At 61.1% G+C, this 14,589-nt stretch overlaps 1 protein-coding gene across 1 annotated transcript in view; it reads right to left on the reverse strand.

Annotated features, from left to right (window-relative positions):
* The window catches only part of Ski (SKI proto-oncogene), a 55,237-nt gene extending 50,462 nt beyond the window's left edge, over positions 1-4,775 (reverse strand). The window contains exon 1 of the mRNA XM_046424766.2: positions 3,765-4,775. Within this exon, the coding sequence (XP_046280722.1) occupies positions 3,765-4,733 (969 nt within the window). The 5' untranslated portion in view covers positions 4,734-4,775. The remainder of the gene's footprint in view (positions 1-3,764) is intronic.
* Positions 4,776-14,589: the final 9,814 nt, after the last annotated feature.

A 14,589-nucleotide genomic window follows, 5' to 3' on the forward strand; every position in this document is an offset into this window, starting at 1 on the left:
TGGCTCTGCCCCCTTCAGAAGAAACCCAGCCGTGGGAGTGGGCAGGCTGGGTCATGCTGGCCCACACCTCCCCCTGCTGCAGGACGGCTCCCACGGGAAGGCCGGGCCTGGAGCCCACTCTCAAGCCACTGTCGTCCCTTTGGAAAGACCCTGCTGGACATCATTCTGGAGCCTCAGCCAGCGACCAGACCAGACCAGATGCAGGCCCCTCCTCCTGCAGGGGCTCCAGGCCAGGGCCCAACCTCAGGGTTAGCACAGAGGCATGCTCCCCCTTCCAAACACCCCAAGTCCCAAGGAAAAGCCGCGCCTGAAGCACACTCACAGGCCACCCGCAGAGGCTGTGCAGGGAGCACGGACCCAGGTGGCAGATGGGTCCCCACACCCTGAGGCCAGCCTTCCCACAGCAGTCTCAGGTCTCGGCTAGCCAGTTATCGACTGAAAGGCTACCTGGGGCCAGGGGAGGGCATCAAGGCACCCAGGCAAAAACGTCCAGCCTGAGGAATTCAGACAATCCGCACTGCAGTCCCCTAAATGCACGTCGGCCACAGCAACCACCAATGATGACAACTAGACCTATGGGTCCCCCCGGGAAGCTGGCTCTGAAGGACACAGGTACAGCGACCAAGAACCCAGCTTTCTCACCATAAGAATGTCCAAGCCACAGTGTCGAGCAAGGCAGCCCCCTCCAGCACACGCAGGGGCAGAGCCCACTCCAGCCCAGGGGAGGCACCCCAGTACCCTGGTCTCAGCCTGGGAGGGCAACCCTGGGCTACAGCATGACGGCCTGAGGACAGCAGCCTCATCCCAGGCAGCAAGCCAAGTGGCAGTGCGAACTGTCCCCGGCTGTCTCCCTTTCAGACAGACAGCAATCTATGCTAATAGGAAGACAGAGCGAGGAAGAGGGCTCTGTCAGGCAGAAGCCAGTGGGGACGGCTGAGAGGCTCCATCCATCCACCTTGTGTGCCCGCAGCAAAGCAACCTGTCCTGCAACACCTGACACCCAGGATCAGAAAGCATTAGCCCCCGCTTATACGAAAAGTGTACCAGAAAGGTTAAGCAATTCGCTCAAGGTCACACAGCCAAGAGGGACAGAGGAGGAATATGAGCACAATCCCCAGAGGCTCCTCAGCTGGGTAGGCTCGGCTCACTGCAGGACACACGCCAAGGACAGCAGTCATGAAAGTCCTACAAGTGGCTCACTGAGCACCCAGGAAGCCTGTGTGTTCTAAGCCATGCCAGCAGGAAGCTGTCAGCAGGCCCCAGGTCAACCACTAGACAAGAGTGGACAGTTCCTGTCACCACAGAAGGTCACCAACCCTAAACACTGTCACAGCCCCAACAACGTGCCAAGGTCCCCGGCACATCTGCCTTCATGAAGGTTGGGCTCAAAGCTGGAGCCCCACCGAACCCGGCACCAGCTCAGCCAGGCCATGGCCAAGCGGGCGGCCGAGGCAGTCAGGGCGTCAGGGGCAGGGGCCTCGCCAGCCTCACTGGACGGGAGCCCCACCCACCTCCCACCAAGACCAGGAAGGATTTCAGCTCACGCCTGTCAGCAGGCCCCAGGTCTGCCAGGAGCAGCGGCCCTGCACAGAGTTCCAGTATGGTCTTTGTTCCTCCAGCCCTCCTCCTCAGTAGATCAAAAATATTAAAATAAGCTACAAAGGAAGTGAAGAAATCAAAACATATCCCATGAATAGGCTTCCCAGAGGAGAGTGGGAGGAGCCGGCAAAGAGGGCAGTGCATGGACCTGGTCAACCTCAGGTCCACACCCCCTAGACTGACCCCATTTCCACATGGCACATAACTGTCACAGACAACCACCACATGGCTGTTGGGGGGATATGGAGTGGCCGGTACAGGAGGACCCCCAACTGCAGGTCACAGAGCCGAGGACACTCTGGGCTGAAGGCAGAGGGGGGCACACAGACAGGGAGTGTCCCACGAGGGGAGCCGGCCCTCCCACCCTCCTCCCTCATCAGGAAAGCATGCAGGAGCCGCCCAGGCCCAGGCCCCCGCTGCCTAAGCAGGGGCAGGGCTGTCACTCCAGCCAGGAAACCCCAGTCACTCCAGGGTCTTCCTCTTCACTTTGAGGAATTTCTCTTAAATCAGTAAACAAAGTGACAGAGCCTTGCCAGGGAGAACATGCGGGAAAAGAAGCTCCAAACCATCCGCCATGACCCAAGGAGCCACCCAGGCCTTGTCCCTAGGACCCAGGGTGCCATCCTCCTTCCTTTCAGCAGCACTGGCCCTCTCTGCACCCGAGGACCCTCAGAATCAGAACCCAGGGCTGGCTGCAAAGAAGGGGAAGACCTGCGGCCCACCCCCAGGCAACAGCTGGGACAGAGGGGCCCTGTTGGTCTGCAAAGCCCAGAAAGAGAGACCTCCAATACACACATGACCCAGAGTCAACAAAAACAAACCAGACACGCCCTGCTCAGGCGGGACCTCGGTGCTCCCTGGCTCACTCCCACTCTGGAAATCAGTGAAGCCTGCCGAGCAGCGGGGCCTCGCCAGTCGCCCGCTCCACCACAGCAGGGCCCACCCCAGCAGCCCGCACACGTGGCATCCTTGGGCCACTCAAGCTGGCACCCCAAACAGACAGACCCTGCTCACAGGGAACTCCATAGCCAACTCCCCATCTGAAATGAAGGGCCAGCAGCGTGCTGGGGCTGCAGGCAGCTGCACCTGGGTGCTGGCCTCGCCAGGTCAGAACCACGACTGCGACAGCTACTAAACACACAACACACAGCACACGCGCTCTAGCAGCGCTCTTCACGGCCCCTCCCCCAACAACTCTGACACTATGCTGGAGGGGCGCCCAGAGAAAACCGGGCTGCAGCATCTATTCACAGATTTAGAAAAAAAAAGTTTGATGCAATAGCTGAATTAATTAGGCCTCCCAAGAATAGCTGAGCCAATGCAGCGTCTGTGTGTGCCGTTTAGTAAGCCAGAATATTTAAGAGTCACAGATACTCTGGACGCGCGCTACAGAAAGTTCCTGTGGACTCGGTCTCACCATCTAGTAGCCAGGAGCTGCCCAGAAACAACACAAACAACAGGACCTGGGTGGGCAGCTCTGCACACCAGCCCATGTGCTTCAGAGACACTTGAAGACCCACGACCACAGGGACTCAGGGCACAGGGCTGCAGTCACCAAGTCTCAGCGCCTGCCACAGCAGCCAACGCTTGGCTTCATTTCTTAGGTCCGTGTCCCAAGACTTCAGGGGAGTTAGGAATCAAATCAGGGTGTTCGCCTGGGACCGAAGGGCAGGCACCCCTCTGCAGGTCTGGGAGACTTCTGGGGTGAATGTGACAGACTTCACCCCAACCCTGTCTGAACGCCCCCATGGGGGCCCATGGGGGCCCTAGCCTGAGGCCCACAGCTGGGGTTCAGTCCATTGGACTTCCCAGAGCCTCTTCATGGACTGGCCAAGGCCCAACCTATCCAGGCCAGGTTGAGGGCTTGGGGGAGGCTTTACACTCGCCAGGCCTGGCCACCGAGACTTCCATTCAGGCTACCCCTGAGGACAAGCCCACCAGGCAGGAGGGCCTTCCTCCTAGACGGTGGGGCCCCACAGATAGAGGGACACTGACACAAAACAAGAGTGGACAGTTTCTTTCCCCAAATTTCCTTAAAACAAATCCCTGTGGCTGGCAAGACAGGGCACAAGCACACATTCCTGCCTTGGGAGGACGGGGTCCCAGCCCAGGAGAGCCCCCCGCCCAGAGCACACCTCCCAGGCTTGGGAGCCGGGAATACTCACCCGGGGCACCCGCCGCTTGTATTTGTTGCCGTAGTCGAACTTCTCCTTTACGTCGTCCAGGCAGCGGCCCAGGCGCGCCTGCTCCTCCTTGCCCGTGTAGTCCTGGCTCAGCAGGATGTAGGCCCGCCAGTTGGCGGAGTCGAAGCCCCAGTGGCAGGTCCGGTTCTCCAGGGCCTTGTGCGAGTGCACCACGAACTTGTGCGGAGGGTACATGAGGCGGCAGTCGAGGCACTGGATGCAGGCCGCGCTGGGGCTGCTGTAGAGCTCGGGCACCAGCAGCCCCTTGCACTTGCCGAAGCACTCGTGGTACACGCGGACGCTGCGCTCGCTGAGCTCCAGGCCCAGCGCCAGGCTGGCCGCCAGCTCCTTCTTGCAGGGCGGCGGATAGGCGCCGCCGTAGAGCAGCGCGTTGCACAGGCGCTCGGCGTCCGTCTTGGTGATGAGCCCGCACGAGGGCGCGGAGAAGGGCAGGATGCCCATGACTTTGAGGATCTCCAGCTGGTCGGCTGTGCAGCGCGAGCAGTAGATGTGCAGCTCGTCGCACACCGAGTTGATCTGCTGCAGCGAGAAGTCGCGCAGCACCGAGTTGAGGATCTGCGGCAGGCACAGGCGCTTCTCGCCACCCACCACGAAGCACGAGATGGTTTCGCCCTCCAGCACGGTCTCGCAGCGCTCGGTAGAGCGGTCGGACGGCATGAAAAAGGGCCCGGGCAACACGGGCGGCGGCGGCTGGATGGCGGGCAGGTGCAGCACGGGCGGCGGCTCGGCGGCTGTGGGCACCGGCGCAGGCACAGAGGCCGCACCCGCCTCCTTGGCGCTCTCCTTCTTGTAGGCCTCCTGAGCCCAGCGCGCCGAGAAGGCGGCCGGACCGCCAAGCGAGCTCATGGAGCTCAGGTGGAACTGCTCCAACGTCTTCTGCAGCCCCGGGTGCGGCTGGAAGCCGCCGCGGCCGCCTGCCGCCGCCTCCATGGCGCGCTCGGGTTCCACGGGCCGCTCCCGCTCCCGCGCGCCCGGGCCCCCGCGGCCCCCGCCGCCGCCCCGCGCGCCCCGGCGGCGCCCGCGGCCCCGGCCCCGGCCGCCCCCCGCCGCCGGCTCCCGGCCGATCACGGCCGCGGCCTCGACCTCGCCCGGGGGCGCGAAGGCGAAGGCGGGCGGGGCGAAGGGGTCCCGCCGCTGGAGCCCGCCGCCGCTCGGGCCCGGCGCCACATCCACGCGCCCCGCGCCGCGCCCGCCGCCGCCCGGGCCCCCCGCGCGCCCCCCGCGCGCCCCCCGGGCTCTAGGCGCGGGGCATGCCCCGGCGCGCGCCGCCAACGCCAACGCCAACGCTCGCGGGCCCGGGGCTCGCGGGGGGCGCGCGGGCAGGTGCCGGCGCCGCGAGGCGCGAATCGCCGCGGCGGCCGAGGCCGAGGGGCCCGGGAGGAGCGGGGGCGCGGGCGCGGGGCCCGCCGGGCCGTCCTCGCGCGGCGCGCCGCCGCCGCCCCGCTCCTCCCACCGCGCGGCGCCCGCCCGGCTCGTCCCGGCGGCGCTGGCCGGCCGCGTCGCGCCCGCGCCGGCCCCCGGCCGCCCGCCCGCCGGCTCCCGGCCGCCCGCCGGCCCGCGCGCGCGGCTCCCGAGGCGGCGGAGGCGCCTCTGGCCCGCGGCCTCAGAGCGCGGCGGCGGCGCGGGGCTCGGCGCGCTCGGCGCACATCCTCCCGGCGGCTCGCTCCGGCTCGGACTGAGCGCCCGGCGCTGAGCTCACGCTGCCGCGCGCCGCCCCGCCCCGCGCCACCGCGCCCCGCCCCGCGCCGCCCCGCCCCCGCGCTGTTTGTTGCCGTGCGTCCGCCTCGGCCCGAGCGCCGGCCAAGAATGCGACCCACTGCCGGCCGGCTCTTCCAGGAACGCGTGCTCCCCCACCCGGGCTCGGCTCTGCTCGGCCACGCTCGGCTGCGCCCGGCCGGCACTCGGCCGAGCTTGGGCCCGCCCACCCGCACCTCGGCTCCGCTCGGCTCCGCTCGGCTCCGCTCGGGCCCGCCCGCCCGGAGCTCGGCCCCGTTCGGCCCTGTTCGGCCCCCCGGCCCCGCCCACCGGAGGCCTCTGGTGGCGGCTGCGCCCGGGGGCCCCCCTTCCGGCCGAGGCCGCTTCCTGAGCGGCTGGGTAGACGCCCGTCCCGCCGCCGCCCCGAGGCCCAGAAACCCACAGGGTCCCCGCCACAACCGCAGACCAACTGAGGGGCGGTCCGGGGCCGGTCTCCGCAGCCGCCACCGCAGGTCCCGGGGTTTCTGCGGAACGGGTGGCCGTGCGACATACACTAGGACCCCCAACTCAAGGGGCCCGTCACGGGACAAGCTCCAGAGGCCCCACCCGAAAGGGAAGTCGCGAAACACTGCAGGGTACACCACAGTGTTCCCACTGGAGAGGGAGGCCACGCAGCTTACCCCGGTGTCCTTACACTACGAGGATGCCCAAAGCACATGCTGGATTTCCACACATCGTGGAAATGCCCACATCGTCCACATAGGACCAGGACCTGGAATCCAACACAGGAAGGAATGCCGCACTTGCTAGGATCTAGGATCATAGCACCCAGGGACACCACGACCTAACCTGAAGAAAACAAGATTCAGGAAGACCCATCCCACCCCTTGATTGGCAGGCAGCATGGACCACCCATGGCTCTGGTTCCCACCACACCGCCAGCAGCAGCACCTGAACCCTGATCCCAGTGCAGGAATCTCCCTGCTTCTCAGGGAAGGGGCTTTGGGACTTGGCTCTGTGTGCTGAGAGCCCAGCCCTGTGCTCACCAGCACAGCCTCTCCCTGAGGCACCCCACTAGCCAGTGTCCAACCCCAGGAACTCAGCCTCAGCGTGTCTCAAGCCAGCAGCTGATGTGACTCTCACTCTGCAGCCTGCATGTCAAGAACTCTGCTTCTGTCTGCATCAGTCAGGCAGCCAGGTTGTGACTTGAATGAGACAGCACTTGACCTCCCTCCACACTGTGGCTATGCTGTAGGAGAGACAAGCCAGAAAGGGCCAGGAGGGAGAGCGGAGCTGAACAGGCTGTCAGGTGGCCCTAGACAGAAGCTGCATGCAGCAGAGGGGTGGATGGGTCTGGCTCTGCTCACCTGAGGCCAAAGGACTTCCAACTGGGCAGTGGTGCCTTTCCCACATGACCAGGCCCTCCGCTGGCCTGGGCTCTGGGGAATAGGGGAGAGAGGCTGTCAGAGCTGGATGGAGATATGAGAGCCACACTCATTTCAGCCTGGAGATCTCTCCTCCCCGCTGGAAGCTGGAAATGGTCCCATACCAGCACTCCTGGGGCACAGTTCCTGCCCTGGGGCATTGGCAAGTATCCCTGGACAGGCCTCAGTTACTCTGTGCCAGGGGCAGGTGTCTGGACAGCCGAGATCAGTGGGTGACCCCAAGTCTGGGCTCAAGAGTTAGAGTGCCTTTCCGAGTCTGAAAACTGGATGGCTTGTCACCAAGCATACGTGAGCCCACTCCCAGTTCCCTGTGTTGGCCTACAGGAGCCTTGGGATTATCCCTCCTTGTCACACAGTTGCTGCTCCCCCTGTGCTGTTGGCCCCAGCAGTACCCAATCCCCACCACAAGGCATCTTATGCTCACACATAAGAAAACCAATACGACAATTGTTTCCTGAAAAGGGGTATTTTTAAAACAAGAAAAGGAACTGATTTGTTTTCCTGGAGATGGTTTTCTTAGCCCACATTTAGACCCCTCCGCCGAAAGTTAATATGGCTCGAGGGATTCATCTCCTTCCATCTAGATTTGAATTCCATACAGTTCCGGGAGATTATAATCCAGACAGGTGCAATGGTGCACACCTATAGTGCAAGCTACTCAAGAGGCTGGAGCAGGAGGATCTCAGAAATTGGTGAGACCCTGTCTCAAAAATTAAAAATTAGAGCTGGGTGAGGTGGTGGACGCTGGTAATCCTAGCGGCTTGGGAAGCTGAGGCAGGAGGATGGCGAGTTCAAAGCCAGCCTCATCAACGGAGAGGCACTAAGAAACTCAGTGAGACCCTGTCTCTAAATAAAATACAAAAAAGGGCTGGGGATGTGGCTCAGTAGTATAGTGCCTGTGGGTTCAATACCCACTACTGAAAAGAATACATTGTAATTCGAAGAAGATAACTAGAATCAGAGCTGGCTAGGACAAGTCTCCCATCCAGTGAGGAGATCTCTGGCTCTCTTGCTTCAGCAGGCCCCTGAGGACTGGCTCCAATGGCCAGAGCCCATGCAGATGCTGCACTCCTGATGCCTCTGGCTTTGCAGGCCCAGGTCAGGGACCAGCAAGTTACAGAACCCAGAACCCATGAAGCAGCCACGGGGATGCAGGAGAATAAAGAGGCTGAGCACAGGAGGGGTGTGGGAGGGGTTGATCCGGCTGAAGGGCCCTGGGCAGCAGGGCGGGCAAGGCCTCAGGCTGGCCTCTGAGGCCTCCTCCTCCAAGATGCTGGCATTCCGGAACAGCCCAACCAGCCCACCAAGGGCCAGGGCAGCTGGGATGGAGCTGATGGGGCCTTGCTTCCCCTTGCACCCAGGGGTGCCCCACCTGCTGGCCCTCCTTCTGCCACCTACAGCCACTCTGGCCTGTGGCCTACTCATGCCATAGGCCAGGCCACCACATCAGAAGGTGAAGGGTCCAGGCCACAGGTACAGCCATGTTGGGGGTGGAGCAGGGTTGGCTTTGTGCCTGCCGGCAAAAAAAAACAAAACACACCAGCTTGCAGACAGACAGGGCCCTGCTGCTCAAGCCCTCACCATACCAGGGAGCTGGGACAGCTTGTGACACATTGTTCATAAGCACCATGCAGGTATGAGCCAGGTGCTGCACCCTTGGGAAGGAACCAATTTCTAGCCCAGTGGCTTCTATTCTTGTGTGGGACACTGACAACCCAGTGACAGGCCTGCCTGGACAGCAGTGAGGTCACCCACTTCTGAGTAGCCTGACTTGGGCAGGGGGCTGGTGTCAGCCAGGGAAGGCTTCCTGGGGGCGCTGGCCTTGGAGTTCAGCCCCAAGCCTAAGAGGCCAGCAATTTGGAGATGCACAGGATAGCACTCTGGAATGAGAGAGATGTGGGTCTGCCAATGAAAGGGGCATCCCGACTTTAGGGGAACTCAGACCCAGCAGAAGCACTCTAGAGGTCAAGCCACCAGCCCACACAGTTCCGGGATGTTAGTGTGACAACCAGGAAGCCCTGGACAGGGCCTGAGTCCCCACACTCCACAGAGGACCCTGCTCCTTTCAGCCCTATGCCGGGCCCCACCCACTCCTTGGGATGCAGAAGGAAGAGACAGGTAGCAGCCAGGAACAAGCAGCCATTGTCCACTGTACATAGGAAGAAAAGACGGCTCAAGTAACATGAGCTTCATAAAAATTGAGAAAAGACTTTTTTCTTAGTTTGGGTCCCACCAGAAACAGACCCTCAGACCGAGATTTGAGAACAAGTGGTGTATTTGGGATGTGATCCCAGGAAGCACAGGTGGGGGCCAAGACAGCAAGGGAGGAAGAGGGAGCCAGCCCCCCCCACACACACCGAGCGCGGAGGAGCCTCCTATCCATGGGCCCCTGCGAGACCTGAGCACACAGCAGTCTCAGCACCATTCCCAGGGGCAGCCCCCAGGGTGGGGGCACATCACAGCAGCAGGGCGACTAATTTATGGGGGTGACCAAATAAGGAAAAGTCAAGGGCCAGATTTCTCACTGTTAGAGATGCACATTGAAAATACAGAAAAAGGGGCTAGGGCTATAGCTCGGTTAGTAGAGTGCTTGCCCAGCATTCACAAGGCCTGGGTTCAATCCTCAGCACCACCAAAAAAAAAAAAAAAAAACCAATAAAGAAAGAGAAGGTTGGAGTTCTAACTCAGTGGCAGAGCACAAGCCTAGCATGGGTTCAGTCCTCAGCACTACATAAAGGTAAATAAATAAAATAAAGATACCATGTCCATCTCTCTCTCTCTCTCTCTCTCTCTCTCTCTCTCTCTCTCTCTCTCTCTGTGTGTGTGTGTGTGTGTGTGTGTTTTATATAGAGAAAGGAAAATAAGCCCTACAGTATTGGGTTGGAATTGGCCACACCTGTGAGATCTCAGGTCCATATTTACAAACAAAACCAAGATGTGAAAATGTGTTTGTGCTAACATATGTACCATCCCCAGCTCTGTCCATGAGTGGAGGGACACTAGAGGCAAGGACCACAGCAGGACCCAGATGCTGGCTTCTGCCTTCCCTTCTCTGAAGGCAGCCAGGATCCTGCAGGGAAATAGCCCTCAGGGCCAGGATAAGTGTGGACAAGCAGGAGGAAGGGCCCCCAAAGAGGGGACACCTGCAGAGGACACAGAGCTGGCATGCAGGGGCTCCCCCTGTCCAGATCAGCAGGCCCCCACCACAGACCCTGGCAGACACCACTCAACTGTGCAGCCCAAGAGGATCCTGTCCATGGCCATGGGCTACATGATGGGATAGGTGAGCACAGCAGCTCACTTCTGTGACTCTCCCATCAAAGACACACACCCCATCCTCCTGTGACAGCACCTCAGACCAAGCCAACAGGGGACCTACCCCAGGAGCCTTGGCCCAGAATCTTTGAAGGCGCCAGGGTCACGGCAGTCAGAGAAAGGCCAGGAATGTTCTGGACTAATGGAGACGAGGAAGATAGAGTGACTTAGTGCCATGTATGGACCCAACTAGGCTGATCTCTCTGCTGCAAAGAATGTTAGTGTGACAACCAGGAAGCCCTGGACAGGGTCTGAGTCCTCACACTTCCTTGCTATGGACACCCTATGGGTATGTAAGAGGAATCTTTGTTTGGGGGTGCAGTGGAGCATCATGTTGGCTGCTAACCTCAAAAGCACTGTGGGAGCAAGGTGCTCTTGTGCACACCTATACTCCCAGCAATTTGGGAGGCTGAGACAAGAGGGTCGCGAGCTCAAAGCCAGCCTTAGCAACTTAGTGAAGTCCTAAGCGACTCAGTGAGACCCTGTCTCTATATAAAATACAAAATAGGACTGGGGATGTGGTTCAGTGGTCAAGGGCCTCTGATTTCAATCCTTGGTACCAAAAAAACATAGGGCTGGAGATGTGATAGGGCTGGGATGTGGCTCAGTGGCTGAGTGCCCCTCAATTCAGTCCCCAGTATCCCCCCCCCAAAAAAAAATAGTCTGGGGCAAGACAAAACACACCTCGAGTAAGTCATCAATTAAAAAGGAATAAAGGGCTGGGGATGTGGCTCAGGCGGTAGCGCCCTCGCCTGGCATGCGTGCAGCCCGGGTTCGATCCTCAGCACCACATACAAACAGAGATGTTGTGTCTGCCAAAAACTAAAAAATAAATGTTAAAGTTCTCTCTCTCTCTCTCTTTAAAAAAATAAATAATAGTGGTATTTAAAAAAAAAAGAATAAAAATGGAAATCACAGAATGTTTTAAACTCAACAATAATGAAAATTGTCAAAGTTCCTGGATGTGGTTGACATGGTACTTGGACTTGCTTTCTTTTGTTTTTTGGGACTGGGGATTAAACCCAGGAGTGCTCTACCACTGGGAGACACCCCCAGCCCTTTAATTTTTCATTCTGAGGCTGGGTCTCACTAAGTTGTTCAGGCTGCCCGTGAACTTGCCATCCGCCTGCCTCAGCCTCCGAGTCAAGTCGTTGGGACCACAGGCTTGGCCACCATGCCTGGCTCCCTGTTGCTTCTTTCTGGACCTTCTGGCTGGAAGGGATCTCCCCTACAGTGCAGCTCTGAGGGTCAGCCACATGGTCTACACAAGGGCTATTTGCCTAGGTGGCCCTGAGTGTGCTTCAGCCTCCCCTGGGGTGGTCCCAGAGCTGGGCCTGTCAGGGTCATCCAGGGCTCCCACCAACCCGTATGTAGCCCAGACCTGTCTCCTAGGGTCAATAGGTGAGGCATAGGAAGCGCTATGCGGGCAGCCGTCCAAGGGGCCTGCCCATGGATAGTCCTGTCCGTGTGGCCAGTGGGAACAAGAGACTAAGCCTAGCACACTGCAGCAGGAACTGGCTGGCAGCTGACCACTCCGCCCAGCCCAGGCCAGCTCCTGCCCACTCCCACTTCAGCAGTACCCCAGGGCCTGCCGCCCGTCCAGCAGCCACCTGCATCATCTTAGGAGCGGGAAGGAGGAAGAGGGGAGCTCCTTTCCTCTCTGCCCACTCCTCAGAGGCCTCCTGCCAACGGTAGGTAGGTCTGGTCTCACTTGCTGGACAAAGCGGTGGGGTGACATTGAGGCCATCGGACTCTGTGGGCCCAAGCAGGGCGCTGGACAATCCCAGGAGTCAGATGGGTGCCAGCCCCACACCCTGGATCCACAGTGAAGGTGTGATGGGGCCTGGCCAGCCAGGGCTGGAAGGCAAAGCTGGCCCTTGGACCCCTTCCCCTGCGGGAGATGAGGGTCCCCCGACCGTGAGTCGTCCAGGTGCTGGCTTGTGGACAGCCAGCAGGACACTCAGCAAGGCCAGGCTGGAGAAGCTGCAGGCTAAACCATGACCCTGCCCTGCGGCCACACCCCATCCTCTGGACCCTGTGCCCCAGAGCGTCCTGTGCTGCTCTGGAATGTACACCTAGCTGGCCACAGCCTGCCTGGGGCTCCGGCCATGCCATGCAGATCACAGAGTGACCGCTTCACCTATGCCCTGCAGCACTCTGCCCAGCAAGGGCCCCAAGGCCAGCCAAGAGGTCATGTGTAAGATGTGGGGCTGAGAGGCTGCTGGGCAGAGGGGCCAGAGACCCAGGGGCCTGTGCACCATGAGCCCCCCTGGGCCCTCTCTGCCGCCCCTCTGAGGGACACATGCCACTGAGCAGCACAGGTGGGCAGAGAGCACCCAGGGCACAGGTAGCACTGCTGTCACAGGAGAGCTTCAGTCGCTCCTGCAGAGGCAGGGACAAGGGCAGCATCGCGGGCCACATCTCGGGAGCCCTGGTGCCAGGCCGTCCCATCCTCTGCTTCCTCCCCAGTCCTCACCAGCTTGGCTCAACATGGTCAGTGCCTGCCATGCAGTGGCCAGCGAGGGGCTGGGGCCCAGGGCAGGCTGCCCATGGCAGGGTACTGGCAGGTGGCTTTGCCAAGAGGGCACCCCTTCCCACTCTCCAGCTTCATGCCTTCAGAGCAGGTCCAGGGCCCTTCCAGGGGCTGCCGGCCTCTCCAGACATGGCCCTGACCATGTGTGCTGTACAGGCCAAGACCCAGCCCTGGAACTGCCCCCTTACCTGGGAGCCAGCAGCAAGCAGCGAGGGGCCTCCCCCCTCTCTGTGAATCGCCCCATGAGGCCCCAGGAAAGGCAGGAGGGCCCCTCGCAGCCCCCTAGTCCCTCTCCTGTCTGGACCTGGGTCTTTCCCCAGGAGATGGATGGTGGTTTGGACCAGCTGCCCCAGCCCAGTCCCAAGTGATCCCCTGGAGTTCGGGCCTCTACAGGGCTGGTGGCAACGGTGGTGCTGCGTACACTCGAGGGACACGGAGGGGGTCTGGGGTGGGGCCGCGTCTCTACCAGGGGAGCTGGGGCCCAGTCCCGCCCAGGGGCCCAGGGCTGCCTCAGAGAGCATCTGCCTGGCCAGCTGTCCTGGATGGAGATACAGGAGGGCAGAAGACAGCAGGGCTGGGTGGAAAGAACGCTCATCCCCCTCCAGGACTTCCAGAACTGGTCTGGGGGTCTTGGGTGACTCAGGAGGGCCCTTCCTCTAACATCACGGTCCTGCTGGGGCCAGGCTGGTGGGGGAGCAGGATGGCCTGGGCCTTGCGCTGTCTGGCCAGGCACCTCTGTGGTGAGAGACCAGCCTAGTGTGGCCCTGCCCTGCACCCGCCCCTCCTCCCTTCTGTCTCTCCCACCCCAGGAGGACGCAGGCCCTGCCCTGGTTGCCTTTGTGTCCAGGCTGGCCAGCAGCCCTCTCCCCATATAAGCCCTAGGCCCCTCTCTCCTCCAGGCACCACTTCCTGGCCTCTTCTAAATCTCAGCCACACTTGGTTCCTGAGCGAGCAGGCCCCTCCCGCCCTCCTGCCGTCATTTCTGGCAGGGCCTCTGAGTGAGCTCACTCATTATATAAGGCATGCGAGCTATTTCTTGGGGGAACGAGCTAGCTCCCCCTTTGTGGGGCTCCATTTCCCCTCGCCTGCCCTCTCCAACTACCAGCCACCAACCACTGCCAACCAAGGGACGTCTGGGCTTGAGAGGAGGGACCCCTGGAGCTACCCCAACTGTGCAGAGGGAAGGAGCAAGGGAAGTCTGGGCGTGAGACCCCAGTGCTGCTGTGTTGTGGGAAGGGAACTCGGCCTGCTCCTGGCCCCATCCCCAAACAGAGGACCATGGTGTCTGCAAACAGGAGCAACTGCAGCTCCTCCCAGATACCCAGGCCTTGGCACCCCGGGAACCAGGGCAGAGCCTCAGGAAGGAAGCAGGGAGGGAGGGAGGAAACGGCTCCCAGGCTGCTGCTGGGGTGGACAGCCACCCTCTCCAGGGAGGGGCTTCCCCCTCCAACTGGCCCCCCACCTGCCCCCTCCCCGGGGTCTTGGCCCATCTGAGCACACCTGGTCATCCTCAGGTCCTGAGCCAAATGTTATTGGACCTGGACTTGCCACAGGGGGAATCATGGGCATCTGGATTCCACCCTGCCCAGCAGGGGTTCCCTCTGCTCCCCGGAGGAAGCCCCTGCCAGATGCTGGGATGCAAACCCCAGTCCAGAGATGCATGGGGTCCTCCCACCCCTCCCTTTCTGGGGAGAGGGGCCCAAGGTCCTTGCATCTCCTGCTGCATCTTCTGTGGCCTGGGCCTGAGGGGGACCCATGCGGACACAGCAGAGCCTGCTGGCATTGTGGGGCCAGGCCT

The sequence above is a fragment of the Marmota monax genome, unplaced genomic scaffold (genome assembly GCF_021218885.2).
Source record: "Marmota monax isolate L192 unplaced genomic scaffold, Marmota_monax_Labrador192_F-V1.1 WCK01_AAM20220418_F8-fsc00080, whole genome shotgun sequence".
Lineage (NCBI taxonomy): Eukaryota > Metazoa > Chordata > Mammalia > Rodentia > Sciuridae > Marmota > Marmota monax.